Source organism: Saimiri boliviensis, chromosome 6 (assembly GCF_048565385.1).
Source record: "Saimiri boliviensis isolate mSaiBol1 chromosome 6, mSaiBol1.pri, whole genome shotgun sequence".
Taxonomy (NCBI): domain Eukaryota; kingdom Metazoa; phylum Chordata; class Mammalia; order Primates; family Cebidae; genus Saimiri; species Saimiri boliviensis.
Window position 1 is genome coordinate 95,836,457 of NC_133454.1, and position 24,008 is coordinate 95,860,464.

Sequence of the window (24,008 nt, forward strand, 5' to 3'; positions counted from 1 at the left end):
TCATTTGTTACATGTGAAATCAGATACAGTATTCAAACCCAGTGTTAACAATTAGTAAGGCAACTGAGGTCATGGAAAAAACAAAACTACCCAGAATTCATTTCAGAAGTTTCTAAGTCCCAAAACTGTCATGCATTTAACAAAACCAGCATTTCTGAAAAGGTATAAATCTTTGTAGATTGAACTGTTTTGAATGTGTATTGTTTGGGGGAAAATACTCAATTCACACTTTCCCATTTTTAGTGATGAGCTTAGATTAGTATTCCTAATTGGGTGCTTTGATAGCAAGAATTTAGTCAGCTATCAAAGTGAATTAATAAGGAGCTGAATTCAAGACCAATACTTTTTTTTCTTCAATGAAGTACAAAATTGCACTTTAAATATTACAATGCACTTGCTCAAAATATGAATATACTTACAAGGTCTCCAGGTTAACTAGTCCATCAAAACAATGTTGACTCAAGCTTTTAATTTTATTGTTATGAAGATGCCTACGAGAACAAAAAGCGTAACATGACTTTTCTGTCTCCCATTGGCAACTATTATCATTGTTTAATATGTCTAAATTGGTGTGTGAAGGAATGATGTAGCTAAACATATCAACAGTTGACCATAGAAAACAAATGGTATTGGGTAATTATCTCTTGCTATGTACACTGCACAGACTCACTGAACATAGACTACCCCATGGAAAGAGAAAGTATCTGTAATGGAAATAAGGTGCAGACATGGAAGATTGTTTAATAGTTATTCATATCAAAATAAAGTTTTGATTGGCTCTTAATTATATGAAGTAAAATTTGATGAGCTCTCCTACTGAGGACATGAGGGTAATGGTGTGGAGGAAGTGTGTAGTTTACACCAGTGACATCTCTAACAGATGTTAAAAGAAGCGCTACTTTGTTATGTCTTAGAAGATTAAAAACACAGTGCATCACATACTCTCTGAACAAGTGGAAAACATGAAATAACCCTGAGACTAACTTCTATGGACATCTCAAAGTGACTTCCCTTCTTTTAACATAGAATACACAGCTGAGACACAAGCAAAAGTTGTATGAATATGTGCTGAATGACCCAATTTCTTCTCATGATCACAACTGGCCATTTATCTGAGGTGTTCAACAATTATTATCAGCTATTAATTTTTTTAATTCTCCTATTCTGTTTAGTCTTGTACAAAAGCAGCTCCCTCAAGCACTAACTATTCAGGAGCATAATCAGCGAGGTACTTTGATAATAATCTATCAGAAGAAACCTGTTTTTGTATCCCAATTAATATAAATATATGGAATTAAAAGGGATAGATACTTACAGAACTACCAGGCTCGAAAGGTTGGTAAATGCAAAGTCAGGTATGCTTGAGATCTTGTTGAGAGCCAGGGTCAGCGCCTGTAGGGTGGGCAGATTGCTGAGGGGGTGCACAGGCACCTCCGTCAAGCTGTTGTCATCTAGCCATAGATGCCGTAACTGAACAAGCCCTTCAAAACTGTCCTCGGGGACTGAGGTAATATGGTTGGCATCTAAACGCCTGAGAGAAACAGAAACAACCATGTTCAGTAACAAATTCTAGCGAAATGAGTCAGTCCAAGTCTCACAACTCTCAAAGCTTTCAAAACAAAAAGGACTTATAAAAATGACCATCTTTAATTTCACTGGAAATCCTCATAAAATCTAATAACATTTTCATGATCAGTATATGAAAGCCAGTTCTTTCTCTTTGTTCATAAGAATGGCATGTACCCAAATCTATATTCTTCAACTATCTTTGGCTAAGAAGTAACTTTATAGCAGAAAGATACCTATTTTTAAAAAACTCAGAAAGTTCATATTGAAATTATGTTTCAGAGCATAATTATCAGACATACAAAAAAAAGAAGAAACTAAACTGACCTAATAAGCTACTTTACTTCTAATGTTACATCATAACTAATATTAGACATTAAATTTCCTCCTTACTGATTCTGTACCAAAGGAAAATATTAGAAAATACTTAGAATTTGTTTATAACAACAAAGAATTTCAATAGATTTTCAATCATCCTTATTACCTCTAGGCAAGTTAAAAATATAAGTGTCATGTACAGGCAAAGCAACTTTTTCCTCTTCTCTTAGCAGTTAAGTGTTTTTGAAAAATTAGTGTGCCAAAATTAACAATTATTAAGAAAAGGTCAAATTGTCTGCTGGAAAAATTAAGCAGCTCCTTAAATCAATGTTACTGTGGCTTTAAAGCTTCTTCAATTTTTCCAAAAATTTTGGAATTAATAACACCTTACTAATAGGATTACTCATACTTAAAGTTAAGTCCCCATATGAAAATCAGGAAACTAAGTCCTACGTATTATTGTTGGCATAACCAGATGTAATTGTTGGAATAATAGCTTTTCAACAATCTGGTATTAATATGATGAGGGACACTATGTGCCAGGCAAATCACAGCTTTCCTCACAAATCCCTTGTTGATGTATCTTCATCATTTATATTCATGCCTCACAGCCTTGGATCTCTTTGTGAAAATTACAGAACACAAAAAAACTGATTAAAAATTCAAAATGACAGCATCTTTTTAAAGAAACGGTTTGACAACTTTCAAGTTCAGGAAATTCTGAGTTTTAGAGTGGTTTTTGTGCCTCCTGTTTCCTTACACTGTTCCAACTTCAGTTCCTGCCATAATTGTCCCTTTCCACCACAGTCAGGTCCCCCTGGTCCCAATTAACTGCTCCCAGCCCTAGATGCATTTTCCCTTCCTACTGACAGTTCAGCAGGGGTTAAAGACCATTGGTCCTGGTGAGTATCTGATGGAAGCTTTCTTTCTAATAGAGAAACTATTAACTAACTGAAAGAACACTTAAAAAGGGAGAGCTTAGGACATTGAGCAGCTGCCTTAAGAATCTACCTAGAAACACACATTTTTTTGGCCGGGCGCGGTGGCTCAAGCCTGTAATCCCAGTACTTTGGGAGGCAGAGGCAGGTGGATCACAAGGTCAAGAGATCAAGACCATCCTGGTGAACATGGTGAAACCCCGTCTCTACTAAAAATACAAAAAAATTAGCTGGGCATGGTGGCACATGTCTGTAATCCCAGCTACTCAGGAGGCTGAGGCAGGAGAATTGCCTGAACCCGGGAGGTGGAGGTTGCGGTGAGCCGAGATTGTGCCATTGCACTCCAGCCTGGGTAACAAGAGCGAAACTCCGTCTCAAAAAAAAAAAAAAAAAAAAAGAAACACACATTTTTAGACTTGTTCATTTTTTAGGATTTCTAGAACTTACTCTGAGACCGGCAACTTTTACATAACAGACTGGCAAAGTACTGGCTACAGAGCTGTTTAGAATATTTGCTTTAATGAGCAGATAGGAATGTGTTCACACACATGCACACGCGCGCACACACACACACACACACACACACACACCCTCATGGAACTTTTCCATTCTTAGGAAGGAAGAGACTTAAACATATAATCATACAATTAAGCATATTATATAAATAAATAATGTAACTAAATTATACTTCTAGATAACTTAATTACCTGCAATTCATTCAACACATTTAAATTGAGCATCTTGTTAGGCAGAAAGGATAAACTAGTGAAAGGCAAGAGGCCTGTCCTTAGGAGACTGATATTCCAGTGGAGGAGGTGACATACAAGTTGCAAAATGATAATGGAGTACTTTAAAAGTACCTCTGGAGTAGATAAACAAGGCACTGAGATTAAAGACTGATGGACTCTGAAAAGGAGGGTAGCTACTCAAAATGCATTTGGTCAAGAAAAGTATTTCTAAGAAGGTGACATTTTTTTTTCTGTCCTGCATTGCAGAGGTCAGATCCTTTTTTTATTATTATTGCATTTTAGGTTTTGGGGTACATGTGAAGAACATGCAAGATTGTTGCATAGGTACACACATGGCAGTGTGATTTGCTGCCTTCCTCCCCATCACCTATATCTGGCATTTCTCCCCATGCTATCTCTCCCTAACTCCCCACCCCCCGCTGTCCCTCCCCTATTTCCCCTTGACAGACCCCAGTATGTGATGCTCCCCTCCCTGTGTCCATCAATGATAGACTGGACAGGGAAAATGTGGCACATATACACCATGGAATACTATGCAGCCATAAAAAACAATGAGTTCGTGTCCTTTGTAGGGACATGAATGAACCTGGAAACTATCATTCTCAGAAGGTGACATTTAAAGTGAGACCTAAAGAATAAACAAGAATGAGTCGAAACAGGAGCTGGGCAAGGAGTGTTTTAGGCAAAGAAAAGAGCCAGGGCAGAGACCCAGTAGTAGAAATCAACTTGGTATGATCCAGCAACTCTCAGAAAACAAGAGTGATTAAAACGCTGGAGGAGGGGAGTGGAGGGCCCAAGGAGACACAGCTGGGGATGTGAACAGGGTCCACATTCCATGAGTCTCTATAGGCCAGGTAAGGGGTTTGGGTTGCATTTTCATTACAAATTGAAGTTCCTTAGTGTTACTGAAGTTGAAAAGTTTAAATTATTTACCATATTGATGACAATGTGTATTCATATTCAATAAAATAGTATGCAATGCACCTCCAAATATCTACAATACCTTCATTGATACAGAAAATACTATAATAAGGAAAGTTGTCCGTACCTTTTTAATATAAATTCAGTACCTTATACAACCTTAAAACTCCTTTGAATTCTGTGCCATCAAGGAAAAAGGATGGCCTTAACTTATTGCTAGAAAACTAGGGGAGTTTTGAGCTAAGACAGTAATGAAATCATCGTCTATACAAAATAGCATTAAGTACAACAATAAAATAGCATAATACAACAATAAAAGCATGAACACAATTTTCTCTGTACTAAAAATTTCCCAAAATTTTGAAGTCACACCTAAGTAGGGATTAAAGAACTATGAAAAATGAAACTCTTAAATAAGAGGTTTAATGAGAAAAATGGTTTTTGGTGACTGAAATGGTTAATCCTTATCCCTCAATTCACATGTGGGTGTGGTGAGGCACCCATAAAAGTGAAGAGTCTGTACTTATACTGAGATCAGTGTTTCAGAGCACTGTTTCAGTGTGGCTTTGTAGCAATGACCTATGCTATTAGTACTCATCCTAATTAACAGATAAAGAAAATACTATCATTCTTTAAGAAAATGCTAAAAAGCAACAGATATCTCACAAAGTGGAAAGAGTATGATAGTTTATTCAAGGTATTTTACTATTTAAACTCCATGTGGTAAGAGATAAACTACTGCTTTATTTACGAACAGTTTTATTGTTAAACAGTGAATGACCTATTTATCCACTCAATTTCTTTGTTATTTTTGTCTGGAAAACATGTTTCTATTCCCTATTCTCAAAAGCCTATTTTGCAATTGACTGAGATTCATGTGTTTTTAAGTTTCTTGACTAAACAAACTATAGTAACAAAATAATATTAAATGCAGATATTTAACTGTTTGAAGTCTTTGTTATCAATAAACACCTGTATAATCAAAAGATCTCCTTTCTCTCTGCTCTAACTTACCAATAATATAAATGTTGTAAACATATTTTAAAACTGATAAAAACCTACGAAATTTAATCTTTGAGATCTTTTAATGTTCAATAAAAATGTAATCTGATGTTAAAAAATTTCTAGTGGAGATAATTATGACATGTCACTTTAATAGCCTGCTAAGGTAATGCTTTAGTCTTTTTAGCTTTATGGGAGGCAATTATACAACCTTTTTATTAGTATCAACAATTGACTTTCTGATTTTATAAGTCATTATCAAACATACCCTTGCATCAAACCACTGGTGGTCAGTTTCAATCCCTAATGAACTTTGCTTCTTTTAAGCACTATTCAAAACCACAATGAAATCTTTCATGTAATTCAGATCTGAAGAACAGATTTTCAAAATGACTCAAGTGCTGATAAGACTGTTTTACACCATGACAAAACTTCAATTGTATCTAACTTCACCACTGCACTCACTCTGCTAACAAACGCATGAACATTTCCTTCTTAAATAAAACAGGCCTGACACATAGCAGCACTTTGTGTTTCTGCTATATATGATAACATCCCAACGCCTTTTTAAAAAGTTTGTTTTACCTCCGCTCTATATACTCATCCCAATTTTAGAGATAATTTAAGCAATTTGCTCCATGAATGATAAATAAGCACAGTATGCTTTTTTAAAACATGAGAGTGAAATCTATGATTTCTGTGAAAAACACCACTTTAAATTATCTATATTACCAATAAATGTCTTGTGTACTTTAATGTTCTTACTGACCACAAATTAGAGAGAATATTTGTATGTTTTCTGGGTAATTTTTCTGTTCTAAAGTTGCAAATGAGATTTTAGTCTTCTCTTTTTTAGCCAGTAAACTAGACAAAATAATTGAATATTTTGATTATTAAATTTGCAAAGTGACAATTCAATATGAAGGTCTTGAAGTAAAATAAATTCTTAAGAAGCAAAAGAAAATGAGAATTATTTAAAATGCCTGTGAATTCAGGTCCAAGAGAGGTCAGATGACTCCCACTGTGTACATCCATCTGAGGCGAGAGAGTGTATGAAGTCAGTCAAGTAACATTTCTATAAGGGAACTCATTCCCATTCCCATTGATTCATTGTGTGCGTGTGTGTGCGTGTGTGTGTGTGTGTGTGTGTGTGTGTGTGTGTGTGTGTGTAGAGACGTGGTTTTACTATATTGGCCAAGCTAGTCTCTAACTCCTGACCATGTGATCTGCCCGCCTTGGCCTTCCAAAGTGCTGGGATTACAGGCGTGAGCCACCATGCCCAGCTCCCACTGATTCATTTTTAAAGTCTTCTCAGAACCTTCCCAATTAGCTGTGGTGAAAAATCCTATATTCCTAACTTACCATTTTAGTGAAGGAAGCTATTTAATACAGACCACCTTAAATTAAACTTCCTTTTAAACCAGGAACTAAATGGCCAACACCCTGGATACTCCTTGTTTATGGGTTAGATACAGTTTAAAGTTTAATTTTACAGCATACATTTTTATTAGTAGTATATATTTTTAGTTTCATATTCATTGCTCATTAACTACTAGAATATCTAATCTAAAATCAAATGGTAATCCATGATTTATAATTTGTAGGGATGGCTCTTTGGTGCAGTTAAAAATGGCTTTATGTTAGCAAATTGATGGGACAAGCGGCTTGGTCATTTTCATCCTGTTTTCTAACCTGTGTGCCTTTCCTACTATTTGCAGTTATTTCAAAGTATAATACAGAATCTAAGAGACAGATTAATATACAAATATGTGATGTCGCTAAAATGCAGTTTTATACCAGCACACATAGGGAGATTAACTATTAACATTTTTTATTCAGAGTGCTTCTAGGGAGATTATTTAAAATTAGACTTCTGAATTCTACCTTTAAAAAGAAAACAGCATTACTTCTAGAATACAGCCTAGGGATCTGCATTTTAGCAATCTTCCCCTAGTGAGTCTGTTGCAAAGTGTGGTCAAACTACCACACTTAGAGAAACTACGCCCCAGAGTTCCATTGTATTTGGTATTTAGGACATGAAGTGAGCAATGCAAATTTGTATTCATTATTCTAGTAGAAGCTAATGAAGTTCCTTGTTTTGAAGAATACTTTTCATTTTTTCCGGGAAGTTCCCTTCACCAAATTGAGGAATTATAATCAATTTGTTCTGATTATCATTACCACGTGAAACAGAAACCTCTTTGTGGCTGTTTCTTGACAGTCAAGGCACAAGACACTAAAACTTCTGTACACACATAACTGGTTCCAAAGAGGTGCTGATCACCAGCTATGCACAAGTTCATGGAAGTACACCCAGCAGTGAATACCCAGTAGCTTTCTCTCAGCCTTTAAGACAAGAGAAAAGGTAAACAGAACCACCTCCTTCTCCTTCACCAAAGGACATTTTGATAATACTGCCTGGCTATCTCTCTTTTGATCTGAGATGAAAGGATAAATCTCCTCTTTCCTTAGGATTCCGGTTCTTTACACCTTTAACAGCCAGAGTAGTCTCCTGGTAAGTCAAGAATGCAGGAAACCGAGAAGTTACTTACAAAGATTGCAAAGCACTCAGCCCTCGAATGGCTTCACTGGGTACTGTTTTCAACTGATTGTTCTGGAGCGTTCTGAAAGAAATTTTTGATTAGTGAATAACAAGTAATTGTTACCATTTTTTCTTAGAAAAATTCAAAGCCTTTTTTTGTTTTCCAAAAAATATTTCCAAAGGGAAAACAGGGAGGTAGAGGTAGAAAGCATCTAAGACAAGAGAACTGCAAAACTTCAAGAAGCTCTTGCTGTAAAGCCAGAAGGAAAATCTATACTGCTATCCCAAGCCATGCCAGAACACAGACTTGCTGGGTAATCCACATTTCCAAGGGTGGTTTTGTTCCTGGTAATTAAGACACTCTAGTTAATGTACATCACCCTGGGTACCATTAGTTAATGTTAATTAGAAGCTATAACAAGTTAACTGGGAGGTATAATAAGCAAATCCGCTGGAATTCCTAATGCCTTTACAAATTGGAATAAAGCAGAGCCCAGCAACATGGGCATCAGGTAAAGCCCATTTTGCCAAGCAGAAGGAAGATCCCAAGCTCTTAAGAAACAGCAGCAATGTCCTCAATGCATGTGGGGCCAGATGAGAAACAGAGCTTTGATCATCTACTAGTTAGGGCCTGCTGAATAGAGGCATAGATCCATACTGAAAATGAAATCCTTTTGATTTTTTGCCTAAAGCCATTCCTGTCACATTAATAAAATGACTGCCTGACATGAATCATAACCACAGAATGGAAGAGGTAAAGGTCCCACCTAGCTCACTGCACCAGAGAGGTCTAATGACCTGCTGAAGGTCATCCAGCACTGTAGTGGCAGAAGTGGGGGCAGTCAGTTCACCTGTTTCCTAATCTGCCACACTCCAGGCTCCAGACCACTGCCAGGAATTTATTTCCTCATCCTTCACTGGCAATATAAATTGTAGGCATGTGAATGCCCTTTAGCTCTAAATCTATTTTAACATTTGGAGCACTTGTAAGCCTTTTTCCTTTTTAGGGTCAGGTAATTCAAAATTCTTATTGCTATAAAATAAGTAGAAACAAAACCCTACCAGTAAAACTTAAGTATGGGTTTGATTCAATGCATTAGCTACCCAAAAAGCCTAACATTCAACTGTCATATACTGGAGATCAGAATGTCTATTATTTAGGTTTTACATTTTGTTATCAAGAAGCAGAGTTGCCTAAATCAACCTCTAGCCTCCCACACTACCCACTGGCCACTCCTTAAATCTTTTAATCCTGAACTAAAAGAAACTGTGCTTCACCTAGTTCCAAGCATGTTGACTACGCAGAAAGAAAATACACAGCCAGCTGTGAAACTCTAAAATTGCATTACTTACAGAACTTTGAGTTCTTTCAACCCAGACAAGGCCTTTGGGTGGATAAAAGAAAGGTCGTTGCCAGCCAATTGTCTAGAAAAAAAAAAAGTAGTAAGAAAAAAAATAGTCACTCAGACTTAAAATTCAGAACTTAAAAAACCTACTCTGTGATTAAAGCTCTACGTTAAACATTTCAAGTCTATCTGACATTAAACATGGACTTAAACCTTTGCTAAAATGATCCTGAGAGTCTTCCAATGAGATAAATGTCTCTAGAATTTTTTTTAAGTCCCAATACAATAATTTAAGCAGGCACATTTTTATTCTGGTGAGGTCAAGCAAGCCAAAACACATTAAACCAAATTAAGTTTGCTATTCATGGTCACTCTGCAGCTTGCAGTGTTTTCTAAGGGCCTCATAAATACAAGACTACTGGTCAGCAGGCAAGAGTGTTTATACAGATTAGAGCAAACCAGTCTGTCAAGGAAGAATGCTTTTGGGAGGCAAGTCAGACTGTTATCTCTGCATAACTAAGGGCAGCATATCCCATGCAAAAGAGAGGCAAAAAGTGTGAGTCATTTCAAGCATAACTTTCTAAACAGTGGCCTGTATCCTTTTTTTCTGAAATAAACTGGCTTTCCTAAAGAAATTTTGACATGACAAATTCAAAGTGGTGATAAAAGTAGAATAAGAAAAGGATAAGAATTCTTCAGATCCTTTTGTAAGAAATCTGGGTACCCAATTCATACTGAACCCTACTTTTCCTCCCATTTCCCTGGGCATAGAGAAACAGAAGAAAAAGTTGAACAGAGGACATCAGGGAGAATAATCAGGAAGCAGGGCAGTGATTCACATAAGTTAACTTGTAGACAGGTGAAGTGAAGGAATGTTTTCAAATGTGTACTCAAAAGTGACGGTTGTGTGTTCATATGATCGAAGACAGGACTCTTCTGAGTTCTGGTTCTGTCAGGGATACTCTCCTAAACAGCTAGATTCTGTAACTATGTATACATATTTTAATGTTCTCTTCCACACATCTTGAGACCACATAGTCACCAAGTCCTCCTTTAAAATTCCTCTGTTAAAATTTATAATTAAATTTTTTAATTTTAAAAATTTATAAAACTTAACATTTATAATCCCTCCTTTAAAAGGGATGTAATTCCACTATTCTTCCTATTCCCTCCCTAAAAACCCTGCACCGCTGAGCCTTATTCATCAATTCATTCATTCACTACAAAGTTTAATTCATTCATTTAAAAATATGAGTACTTACTAAGTGCCAGACACACAACATCTTTAGGTTCCCCCACTTCTAATCTGTTCCACTTATATATCCTGATTTTAGGGATACATGAAAGATACTTTACCAGCCTTAAAATTTGAAGTCACTGCTGCCTGAAGCTCTACTGTTAGATGCATTTTCTCTTGAAATGGTGTTCCAGTTATTAATAAAATGCAAACTGCCCTGGGAAGTGTAATCCTTACCTAGCATTAACATAGAGGCGATTGCACTGAAGACAGGGGGGCGGGAAGGAGACAGGAAAGTAAACAGCCAAAAGACCAAGAAACCAAAGGGGTAAGTATGAAGAATTATTTCCTTCAATGGCAAGAATAACAATGCTGGATTCTCAGGCAATACCACAAGTTTAGCACCGTTTATGCTCCTGAACTAAATCCTTCCTAATAAGTCCTCCCACCATGTACTTTGTTTCTCACAAGGCATCCAAGCACCTAAATTCTACACTGCATTACCTTTCAAGGTTTCCCATAATCCTGGCTCACAACAGCTTGCTTTGTCCCGTCAGCCCTGTGCCCCTTCAGCTCCCAGGGCTTGCCAGAAGTAAAACAAGGGACTGAAAAAGATGGTTTTAAGTCCTCTTCAGTTGCTTCCATTTTAAAATATTTCTCTTTGGCAAATCCTCTTGGTTCTAGACTAGCCAGCTTTACCATCACATCATTCATTCATTCATTCATTTGATGGAGACTCACTCTGTTGCCCAGGCTGGAGTGCAGTGGTGCAATCTAGGATCACTGCAGCCTCCAACTCCTGTATTCAAATGATTCTCCTGCCTCAGCCTTTCAAGTAGCTGGGATGATAGGCGCCCCCCACCACGCCCAGGTAATTTTTGTATTTTTAGTAAAGATCGGGTTTCACCATGTTCGCCTGGTTTCGAACTCCTGACCTCAAATGATCCGCCCACCTTGGCCTCTCAAATCACTACATCTTTTAAATGCTTCACCTAGCAACCTCATCTGTACCCCCCTTAAACACCCAACTGCAGTGCTGCTTCTCTTGAAAGCTTCAGTTCTTATAAACGTGCCCTATGCCTGAACACTTAGAGCTCATAATTAAACTTGGTCACAAGCTACCGTGTACTGGTTGTTTCTTGTATTAGTCCTGCAGGCCAAGTACAAATACCTTCAAGAACAGGGCGTGGATCTCAAACTTCTGTTACCACCCACCAGCATGCCAATTCATTAGCCAGAAACTGCTTTCTCAGAAGCCTCTCCTCGAAAATGCTCACCATTCGGATGCCATAGCATCCCCAGGTCTACCTTAGTGCAAGCTTGGTACAGGCAATCTCAAAGGGTTTTCTACACCCCAGTCACTCATTAAATTCAACTGATAATGCTCACAGCCGTAATACAAAGTGTTTAAAAGGTCACATTTTAAAAGATCAAATTGCATCATAAGAGCCATAAGAGGCAGTAGCCATCTTTCCCCTAGGGCCTCAGATAGTCCTGTGACTGCTCCTCCAAGTGTTAAAAAGCTAGATTCCTCCAAAAAAGAAACACTATAAACAGACTAAGGCTGTTCCAGGATTCTTATTATTCTTTTGTCTCTAATATTAGTCTTGAATGTCTTTGTATCTATGGGCTTTCCTTGAGTTCTGCCTATTGTGCTGAGCTCATGAAAAAAAAAGTACTTAATAAAATAACAAAGGAAAGTGGCAAAATGCAGAACACCTGATTATCTTAACTTGTCAACAGAAAACAGTGTTTGACCAAATTAGCCAAAATATTTGCTTCCTTTTCCCAAATCTCTGCCCCTTTTATAAACCATGAGAAAACTAAAGTAACCTAACTTCAAAAAGCATTCTCTTTCTTCTCGACTTATCTTTAATATAAATGATAAAATGAGCTCTGCATGAGGCTTATCCTGAAATACAAGCCAACGATCTAGAGAAATAAACACCGCTTGTATGTGGTGGACAGTGATAATGCCGTGCAAGAGGACACACTACTTTGATTACTTAGTTTGTTACTAGAGTAAACATACCCTGTGGAGCCTTCAGGAATGTATCTACCTAAGTATACCAAGCTGCTGTGTTAATGAATAACAAGCAGAGCAGCTTGGTAAAAGCTCTGCAGCTTCAGTAATTGCACCCTCCAGAAGCTCTTTACATGTTGCTTATTTTATGAGCTAGTATTTCTTAGAGTAAACTTCGGGGATGCTTCATGTCTAAAAGCTCAGATTCAGAAACGAGCAAAGTAAATAAATAGCAGGGTTAGGAACAAAATCCCAAATTCTTTGGAAGTGAAAAAACTATACACCCACAGTAGTTGCAGACACTGTGACAGGACAGATGGTACACAAACATTTTTTCATTTTAATCGTCTAGAGACAACAACCCTGCTTCTCCGAGTCCCTAAGTGGTTAGGTGACTTGGCATAAGTCACACAGCTGGTACATGGAGAAGCCAGCATTCAAGTTCTCTTGCCTGGCTGGCTGAAATACCTACTTCTACCTGTACTGCAATGCCTCTAGTGTGTCACCAAGAGATTAGGAAATAATTCTCAAAAAAGGTGGGGCAGAGTGGACTTGGGCAAGTTAATAGCCTTGTCTGAGTATCAACAGCTGTCACCCAGCAGAACAAATCTAGCTAGGAAAGTGTATGCATTAGGGACTCAGAACTGCAATTACGGAGAAATTCCCAACAGATCCACAGGGCCATCCTTCCCATAGCCAAAAATGACCAGTGAGAGGGGCTGAGAATGGGATTCCCGGAGTGCCCAAAGGTAGGGCATGCCTTAAACTCACTGAGACTTGGTTAAGGGTATATAGCATTCTCTGCTGTGTTTTTTATTTTTATTTTTATATTTTTTTAAGGCAACTCTGGAGGAAAAAGAGGTAGCTAATCCTGAGGAGGAATTTGGCCCTCTGTTAGCAAAGACAGGCCACTTTCCACTCCATGCCTGGGTTTGCACTTCTGTGCTATATAGCCAACTGTTTTCTTAGCTTCTCACTACTTCAGTATCTATTGGCTGCCCCCAGAAAACCTTCTGCATTGAGTAAATCATGTTATTTCTATTTTTCTTTTTGTCCCACAAACAATATTATTTAACTAATTTCCAAAGGCTATGAAATACGAAAGAAAAAAATAATTAGGGTGAAAAAATAACAGTGAAAGTAGTACGGTTTTCTGTTTGTAAAGGTGGACAGTCCCAGGCATCAGTTCTTTCCCTTCTGTGTTGTTTCCAAAGACCACAGAGAGTGTCCCTCTGCAAGCTTTCAATTCATCCACTCTTTGAGTCTTTCTGTAATCACCTGAGTTTTTTTCCTCCTGGACTACTGCCATGAACTTCCACAAGATTCCTGCCTCAAACCACTTAATCTGAAAAAGCACAATTCTGAGCATTTTCCCAAAGGCTCTTTTCCCCTGCTGCAACTTAGCACAGTTACTACGTCCAAACACATCATGTGTTGCCATCTCTGACTTTTTACTCACACCATCTCCTTCACCTGAAATACCCTCAACTCTGTCCTCTGCCAACTGAAGCCTTGTTCAAGTTGTCCAAGTAGGGTACATTATCACTGGGATGAACCCATTACGGTATCACTTTCCTTTGATTCCACAGGTAGCTTAGACAAAGCTGTCTCATTGGGTGCATCATAGTCTGCCTCTAGTTCCTTTGTACTTCTCTGATCTTCTTCAATGATCTTATATGTCCCTCATGAGCAGTGACTACATCATATTTATTCTGTATTCCCTTGTACTGACCTCTTACATAAGGAAGACACTTAGTATTTGCTGTAATGTCTCCACTAACCCCCAATGTCAGACTCTGGATTTGCAAAGCTAATATTACTACTTTAAGGGTGAGAAAGCTTCCTGATTATCTTCCCTTTTCTGCAGCTTTTCCTATTTCTTCTCCCTCACTCTCCTAACAGGAAAGAACTACGTGGCTAAAGTGTCAAGTGCCAGGGCAAACATTTTCTTTCTCGACATATGCTGGAAGTATATTTTCTAAAGGAAAGGTGGGGAGGGACTTTAAACATGGGATCATCAGTCCACTGGTCCACAGAGGTATCTCAACACATGCTGTGGTGTGCACATGATGGCACAGAATTAAAACGAGTCAAGCAGGATTTCACATGGGACACCGTTTACCTCAAGGCAACTCCCATTTATTCTGTTTGCTACAACAGTCCCAGAAGCAAAGAGAGCAAACACAAAGAATGGAGAGAAAGAGAAAAGGCAGAGGAGAGGGAAAAAGCAATCCTCTAGACTTCCGCTTTCCCACTGGATTTGGAACCATTCCAGGAAGCGGCATACAAGTGGCTCAGTGTGTAATGTCTCTGTGAATCTGTTTTGTGTACATTTATTATTCATAAAGGCCATGGATTGACATTGGGGGCTCCTTCCAGGGGAAGCTTTTTGGAAAGCAAGAGTTTTCAATAATATCCTTGACTCGTGATGCATATATGACCTGAAATTTCCCCTCTGCCCTCCCTTCCAGCAGGGGGAAAAAGCAGGAACTGCACTGGCTAAATATGGGGCACTGGTCAATGGTGGGTGTCAAGGACTAGGCCACATTTCAGATGGCAACCTGGGTCAAAGTTAATTCCTTCATGAAATGCCCTGAGCTACGCTAGAGTTTCTTCACTTGGGGAGCAACTTAGAAAACAAGAGAGGCGAGTGTGAAATAGAGAATATACCAACTGATATTATTTCTCTGAGAAATGCTGGGACTTAGGTTTCTTGTGGTCTATTACAGAAATTTCACTGTAGCCATTTGGCTGAATTCTAGCCAAGAATTAGTGAAGTAAGAAATACCATATATACACTGATTAGACATATGGACTGAGCAGCGAGGAGGGCACATGAGGAGTCAGTGGCTTTCAGCAGCTGTTGTGAGGAGACATCGTGCAGAGAAAGAGGGCAGAGGCTACCAGCAACTGTGGCAGTAAGCATGAAGCACACTTTGTACACAAATAATAGAGTGTTTTCTTATTTATTAATTTATGAGACAGAGTTTTTGCTCTTCTTGCCCAGGCTGCAGTGCAATGGCGCGATCTCAGCTCACTGCAACCTCCGCCTCCCAGGTACAAGCAATTCCTCCTGAGTAGCTGGGATTAGAGGCATGTGTCACCACACCTGGCTAATTTTATATTTTTAGTAGAGACAGGGTTTCTCCATGTTGGTCAGGTTCGTCGCGAACTCCCGACCTCAGGTGATCCACCTACCTTGGCCTCCCAAAATGCTGGGATTACAGGCATGAGCCACCACACCCAGCCTAGGATGCTTTCTTATTAATGGCAATTTCCCCTTTCCCTTATGGAGAGGTTGAAGACTAGATGATAAAACCAGAAGAGAGTGACCACAGCCTCCCATTCACTCATGTGCCTGCCTTCCCTTTGCAGAGGTGGTTACCAGATGGCCTGGCATTATGCTCTCATCAAGTCCTACCTGAAAAGTAATTCGAGCACCACCATTCCCTTCTGAGCAGCATTTATCTACCCCTCAGCAATGTTTTTTCCCTTTCCTCTCCTTCTCTCTGTGTCTCTGTCTCTGTCTCTGTCTCTCTCTCTCTCTCTGTCTCTCTCTGTCTCTCTCTCTCTCTCTCTCTCTCTCTGTCTCTCTCTGTCTTTCTTGACGGAGTTTTGCTCTTGTTGCCCAGGCTGTAGTGCAATGGTGCGATCTTGGCTCAGTGCAACCTCTACCTCCCGGGTTCAAGGGATTCTCCTCCAGCCTCACCCTCCCAAGTAACTGGGATTACAGGCATGCACCACCACATTTGGCCAATTTTGTATTTTCAATAGAGACTGGCGTTTCACCATGTTGGTCAGGCTGGGAACTCTTGACCTCAGGTAATTCACCCACCTCGGCCTGCCAAAATCCTGGGATTACAGGCATGAGTCTGAGTCACCATGTCTGGCCTTCCTTGTTTCTTTCTATACCTACTTTTGAAGCCACACAGAGGAAGTATCACAGGTGGTACCCAAACATAGCCAGGCTACTTCTCCTGGGATGCCATTCTATTCCCTCAAGTGAGTGGACCACTGCAGTGCCATGTATGTATAAAGCACACTAGGCACAACCACTGGCCCATGCCACTGCCTCCAGAGAAGGCATTGCTAGTTCAAAACTGAACCGGCCTACTATAGCCACAGGAAAGCATTTAACAGGAGGTGAGTGACATTCTTTTATTAAATGTAATTTGAAATCAGCAAGATCCAAAATTCTGGCAACTGTTTTTTTTGTTTTTGTTCTTCTTTTTTTTTTTTTTTTTTGAGACAGAGTCTCCCTCAGTCACCCAGGCTGGAGTGCAGTGGCACCATCTCAGCTCACTGCAACCTCCACCTCCCAGATTCAAGTGTTTCTCCTGCCTCAGCCTCCCGAGTAGCTGGGATTACAGGTACCCACCACCACGCCCAGCTAACTTTTGTATGTTTAGTAGAGAGGAAGTTTCACCATGTTGGCCAGGCTGGTCTCGAACTCCTGACCTCAGGTGATCCACCCGCCTCGGCCTCCCAAAAATGCTGGAATTATCACTGTGCCTGGTCTGCAACTGTTTTAAAAAGCAAAATACATACTTCTTAAAGTCCTAAGCCATATATTTATTAATATGTCAAGGGTGGACTATGTGTTCAGCACTATGTTGGCTCCTGTGAGCAATAAAGACTGAAAGAGGTATACTGGTTCCCATGTAGGGGCATATGGTATCAATATACATAAGAAAAAACTATCATGTGTGTAGTACTTTTCATTTTTGTTATCCCATTATTATACAGGTTGAACATCCCTAATCTGAAAATGCAATATCTGAAATGCTCCAAAATTTGAGCTTTTGGAGTGAGGACATGCATGACATCCAAAGAAAATGTTCTTTGGGTATTCTGAATATCAGAGATTCAGATTTAGGATGCTTAAGCAATGGAAATATTCTAAAATCTGAAATCCAAAACGCTTCTGGTCCTAAGTATTTCAAATAAGGAATACTCAACCTATTGGCCCTCAAAACCACCCTATCCAAGCAAGTTTATCACTCCCACTCTTGTTTTTTGGTTTTCCTTTTTTAACAGATAAGAAATGTGAACCTATTTCCTACGCGCCTTCCTCAAAACCTACCGTATCTAAATAATGTAAATCCTACCTACCGTACCTAAATAATGTAAATCCTACCTACCGTACCTAAATAATGTAAATCCCTGGAATAAACTAATAGAAATCCTAGAAACAGAACAGTGTTATTTTGTGTCATTCTCTCTTTTTTTGAGAAGGAGTCTCACCCTGTTGCCCAGGCTGATGTGTAGTGGTGCAATCTCAGCTCACTGCAACCTCTATCTCCTGTGTTCAAGCAATTCCCTTGCCTCAGCCTCCTGAGTAGCTGGGATTACAGGTGCTCACCCCCACGCCCAGCTAAGTTTTGTATTTTTAGTAAAGACAGAGTTTCATGATCTTGGCCAGGTTGGTCTTGAACTCCAGACCTCAAATGATCCACCTGCCTTGGCTTCTCAAAGTGCTGGGATTACAGGTGGAAGCCACTGTGCCTAGCTTGTTTTGTGTTATTTTCTACCATTGACTTCAAAAGGACCAGAGGATGTGGTTACTTTCTTAGTGAATAAAGAGGGCTAACAACTAGTAGCATCCTTTATAGCTCTGCTTCAACATTCTTGCTGTCAGTGTAAACCTCATTTGATAGAGCATATCAGAATAGTCCTCTATCAACTAATGATGTACTACTCATTTTTTCACATACTAGGGAAGACTTTTGCATCTTCATATAACTCTTATGAAAGTATATGTAAAAATTGTATATGTTTTAAGAATATACATGAATTAAGAAACCCTTATTATGGAAATTCTCAAGGTTTTAGGATAGCTTTCCTTTGCCAAGAAGGGAGAAATTTTTTCACATATATTTCATATTATATATTCCTATTTAAATGCACAACGAAAGCAGTAATGCTTAACAAACAATAAGTATGTTTCTGCTTAAACTTGGTTTACAGGCCATCTAGAAATCTTCTACCTACTGAAGAGCTTTATATTCAATTCAACCTGCACCAGGTTGGCCTTTGCATCTCCAACTTCTTGTAAGAATGCATGGAAGACTTTATTTTATAAGTAAATCAATAAAAACCCAGGCAACAGTTACATTTCCTGAGCAAAGTTATCCGGACAACCTAGTCATTTAGCCTCTGGCAATAAACACATGCAATATCCACCCATGTGAGGAAATAATACATTACAGCTTTAAAAAAAATTTACAGCTAACGTCAACCAACAAATATTTATTGAGTTTCTACTACAGGCCAAGTACCCTAGGTATGGCAAAGGAAGTACTGAGTTTTCCCAGGACATTTCTCATTTCATTTCTTTTACATAAGGACAGTTCATTAATCATAAACTTCAATGGCATTCCATTCTTATATAGACTGATAAGGTTTTTTACATGGATCAATTCAAAACGAGAAGAAATTCTTTATCTTAACCCCTCCCTCAATTTCAAGTTCAAGAATGTGGTAGCTGTCACCAGGGCCATATAGAAGTATGACAACAGGCCCTGCCCTTCCTTAGAGAAAAGTCAATGGAGTTGAGGAGACAAGTAAACAGTGACACATTTGAAGCACAAAATAAAAAGGCATGTGGTGAGGGGTAGAGAGTGCAAGAGGGATTTGGAAAAGGAAGATCAGAGAAGGCATCATATGGCAGAAAGGGTTCAAAATGGTTGTATAAAATGCATAAAATGAGAATATAGAGAGGTACTCTGGCAGACACTATTGGTTGTCTTCCTAACACCCATTCACATCTTCCTGGCAGAGCCTATATTTGTTCAAATATCCTCTCCTTCACATGACTAAGCTGCATGAGTAAATACCAACTGGCCTTAACCCATCCTGCTGGTTCCATTCCAGTAACTGATTTAGGGATAGACCTGTGACCCCAGCTCTGGTTAAAGAAGTGAGAGGAAGTCTGCGGGGGATTTCTGAGAAAGACAGCCCTATTCCCAAATGAGAATGCATTAGAAGGATGACCCTTTTCTCCTTCTAGATGCTATCCTGTCTGAATATTCTACGCAGAGTGACAACAGGCCGGTTCAGCCCCTCCTGGGGCGAGCATACTGGGAAGCAGAAGAGACCCTGGGTTCTTGATGCCATGGCTGAGCAACTCCATGAATCAGCCTTGGAATGGTTCTACCACTTTGTCACGTAAGATAATACACTTCCTTACTTTGAACTGAGCTTTCTCACTTGCTGCCAAAAGTACCTTAACTGCCTAAATGATAACTATTCTTCCTTTCTAACCTAGTAATAGAATGCTGATTTTAGTCCAGACAATATGCCCAGCTCAGAGGTCCTATTTCCCAGCATCCCCTGCTGTTTGGCTATGTGACTAGGTTCTAGCCAGTGAGATGTGAACAGATGCATTGTGCAGTATGTTCAAGATGGCTTCTTAAAGGAAGCTGGCGACTGGAAACTATGCCCCTCTTTATTCCCTACTTCATCCTACCTACTGCTGAGGATAGGGTCTTGATGGCTGAAGCTCCAGGACACAGTCATCTAGTGATCTTGACATGGAAGCGAATACACCAAGAACTACAGAGCAGAATATCAGGGCCTATGTCTCTGCTAACTTTGTGATGCATCATAGTAGCTCCAGGTCACCAGGCTGCAGATTTCATACACAGGTAAATAAAATAAAGCCTGACGTGTTTAAAGACAGTGTTACTTGGAGTTTTCCACTATAAACAGTTAAATCTAATTGTAATACAAGAATTTAGGAAAAGAGCTAAATTTGGCATGCCACACTGTGATAAAAGCAGCACAATTATAGACAGTATATCCAATATACAGAGACTAGCTAGGATAAGAATGTTTCACAGCTGGGTGCAATGACTCGTGCTTGTAGTCCCAACACTTTGGGAGGCCAAGGCAGGAGGACTGCTTAGAGACCAGCCAAGGCAACCCCATCTCTACAAAAAATACTAAAACTAGCTGGGCATGGTGGCATATGACAGCTACTCAGGGAGGTGAGGTGGGAGGATCACTTGAGCCCGCGAGGTCAAGGTTGCAGTGAGCTGAGATTGCAACACTGCACTCCAGCCTGGATGACAGAGTGAGGCCCTGCCTGAAAAGACAGAAAGTTTCTAAAACTGCTGTTCATAACAACACCACAAAGCAAACAAACACTTGATCAGTAAGAAATTTGTTACACAGATGTGAAGCATCCAAATGATAAAGCACTATGCATTTATTAAATGATTAAAAACTAGATATATTAATATGTAAATATTATAATATGGCATATAAGTGGTAAATATAGTAAGATTCTATTTTTTTTTTTTTTTTTTTTTTGAGACGGAGTTTCGCTCTTGTTACCCAGGCTGGAGTGCAATGGCGTGATCTCAGCTCACCGCAACCTCCACCTCCTGGGTTCAGGCAATTCTCCTGCCTCGGCCTCCTGAGTAGCTGGGATTACAGGCACACACCACCATGCCCAGCTAACTTTTTGTATTTTTAGTAGAGACGGGGTTTCACCTTGTTGACCAGGATGGTCTTGATCTCTTGACCTTGTGATCCACCCGCCTCGGCCTCCCAAAGTGCTGGAATTACAGGCTTGAGCCACCACACCCGGCCAAGATTCTATTTTTAAAAAGAAACTGTATACACATACTCAGAGAAAAGTTTGGAGGGATGCATAAAATAATATCCATAGTTATCTCTCTCAGTGGTAGAATAATGGTTCCATATCTTTCAAATATTAAGTCTTCCAGATTTAAAAAAACTGAGTATCTACTTATTTTATAATTGTTTTTTAAAAGTCCAGTTTTTATTAAGCATTTTTATAATTATGATTTTTTAAAAAGTTGACTGTATCTGTGATACAAATATTTCTAGCATCTCTAAAATGATCATCTTTGAAGTAAGTATGCATATAATCCAAACTAACAGGTAGTGATCAGGGAAAAATGATTAACAAATTCCAAGTCAAAGGTCCTATTAAAGCACATATTTATTGTGTTGAATAAGCATGGCTTGACTAAGAGTGGTCAATGCATGAAAGAAATCACTTATTCCTATTTTCTTGCTGGAAAATTGAATCCTGCTAGTAGAATATCAAACACATTTTCAGTTACTTAGAGTCACTACTATATTTAGCCAAAGAATAGTCAGTATTGATTAAAAATAACAAATTAACCAGCAAACCATGGTTTCATTTGCCTCTCCACACTTTTGGAATCCCATGTCAAGGACTATCATACAGAACCACTCCATTCTCCTGCCTATTTTCCACTAGTCCCCTATGAAATCCTGATTTATCAAATCCAAATTCTGAGTACATCACATCTTTCATCACCTCCAGAGTTATGAAAGCACTATGGGACAAAATTAAAGATCTAGTTGGTTTCACTACAAATATATATTATCTAAGCCCAACTGGGGCCTTAGAATTCCTCAGTAATCCTTTCTTCATTTCAGATTGACCCAACTAAACAAATGTTTCCCATAGTATGCCTAGTCCCTAGGTTCTAGTGGGCTGTGAATAACTATGGTTTATTTCTGCCCAGCAGGTTTTCCTTTTTCTTTTCTTCTGCTTCCTTTGGGGAACTTCTCAACTCTAAGCAGTCCTACTGGGATGAGTTCAAAACCCAGGTTGCACCATGCCATCCCAAACACAGTGATGGTTCGAGGACAGGCATATGAGGTCAGTCTGGGCAATCAAGATCCCCCTAGATGTTTTCTGCTGAAAGCGGTGAGGAACACTTTCAGATATTTATTTGGGTGTCTAGATGCAACAATGTACTGAAAGTTATATTTCCCATGCTGTGGAGACAGGCTATTTGCACAGGAAAGAATGAAGCCAAAACACAAAAGTAGAGACAACTGAAACCAAGAAATGGAAAGCATGAGAAAACTCTTGTAGCTTTGAAGCCTCAAGATCCAGTAACATCTGAAGCCAACTCCACTTCTGGACTGTCTAGTTCTATCTACATGCAACAACAAATCCTCTATTATGCCTCAACTGGGTTTCTGTCTCTTAAATCCAATAGAGTCCAGTCAAATACAGCACATATTCTAAGCCTTAGCCACTCTCCAAAAACTGCCTATAAGCAGTTCCCAAATGCCTGTTTTTATGATGAGTTTCTTTACCCAAAAGTCACTTTCACCACCTTGCTGAAATGATTCCAAAAATACTTAAAGAAGTCAAGGCCTTTTCTCACTATCTAGTCATGGGCACCTTTCTCCAGCATGTCAGTGTTGATCCCTCATTTCTTTGTATGAACCTCTCCTCCCACAGCTCCTGGGGCAGAGTTCTGCCCCAGTTATGCTGCCCCTCTGGCACTTAGTCTTCTTCCCACACCCTGATTCAAATGTTTCCCAAGGAGTTGTCTTTGGCCTTCTTCCCTTTTTTTCTATCCTCTCTCCCTTGGCAAGTTCTTTCAATCTAATGTTTCCAGTAATCACCTCAAAATAAAAGACTCCCAAATCTATACCCAGGATACTCTATTCTATAAGCTATAACCATCATTCTTTATCCTGGACTCTACTCCTGAACTTCTAGATCCTCTACCCATATCCCACCTGAACTCAACATGTACGCTAAAAACAGCATTTAATTCTCTTTCTGCATGGTTGCTAATTTTATCAAAGCACCACCAGAATCCTGGTAATCCTAAAATTCAGTGTTAATGATGCTACCCCTATCATCCCAACCAAGACATTCTCTTGATTCTATTTCCATAGCATTTCCTCCCTCTCCCTGCCTCCCAACTGCACTAATTCAGATTCTCATAATTCTCGCCTAGACTATTGCCATTGGCATCTTCATTTCTCCCCTACCTCTCTCAATTTCAAACTCTCTGCTGTGATTCTACATTTACTGAATGTCATATCTGAACAAGTCATTCCCTAGCTCAAAAAAAAACTTCAAGAGTCACAACTCTGTCAGTCTGCCAAAATATCTTAATCTAGCCCCAAACTCTTTTCCAGGTTTCTTTTCTATAACATCCTTTCAATAATTCAAAATTGCAACCAAACCAACCATTTTTACTACCTATCCCAGTCTGCGTCCCCACCTTTGCTCACGCTTCTCTGCAGATCTTTGTGCACTCCTCTTGAATAACTTCTCCTGTCCTTCGACAGGAGGACAGAAATGCCATCATTCCTTCTTGCCAGAAGTAATTTCGCTTCTGTTTTGAACTCCCATAACGAGTATACCATCCCACTCCCTTGAAGGCAAGAATCCCATTTGATCCAACACTGTACACAGTGCTTCGGCCAACAAAAGTTTGTTAAATTTATTATACATTGCCTAGCAAGTCCTTCCTCACCCTCTCCACATATACAGGGGCATAGTGAGGTCTGAGATTGATACCCAGCTTCCTTATAATGAGCTATGTAAACTT

The 24,008-nt window shown here is 39.2% G+C and overlaps 1 protein-coding gene across 1 annotated transcript in view; it reads right to left on the reverse strand.

Moving 5' to 3' along the window:
• The window catches only part of LGR4 (leucine rich repeat containing G protein-coupled receptor 4), a 108,730-nt gene that overhangs the window by 18,520 nt on the left and 66,202 nt on the right, over positions 1-24,008 (reverse strand). The window contains exons 3-6 of the mRNA XM_039470819.2: positions 9,390-9,461; positions 8,047-8,118; positions 1,316-1,531; positions 420-491 (exon numbers count right to left, since the gene is read on the reverse strand). Of these exons, the coding sequence (XP_039326753.1) occupies positions 420-491; positions 1,316-1,531; positions 8,047-8,118; positions 9,390-9,461 (432 nt within the window). The remainder of the gene's footprint in view (positions 1-419; positions 492-1,315; positions 1,532-8,046; positions 8,119-9,389; positions 9,462-24,008) is intronic.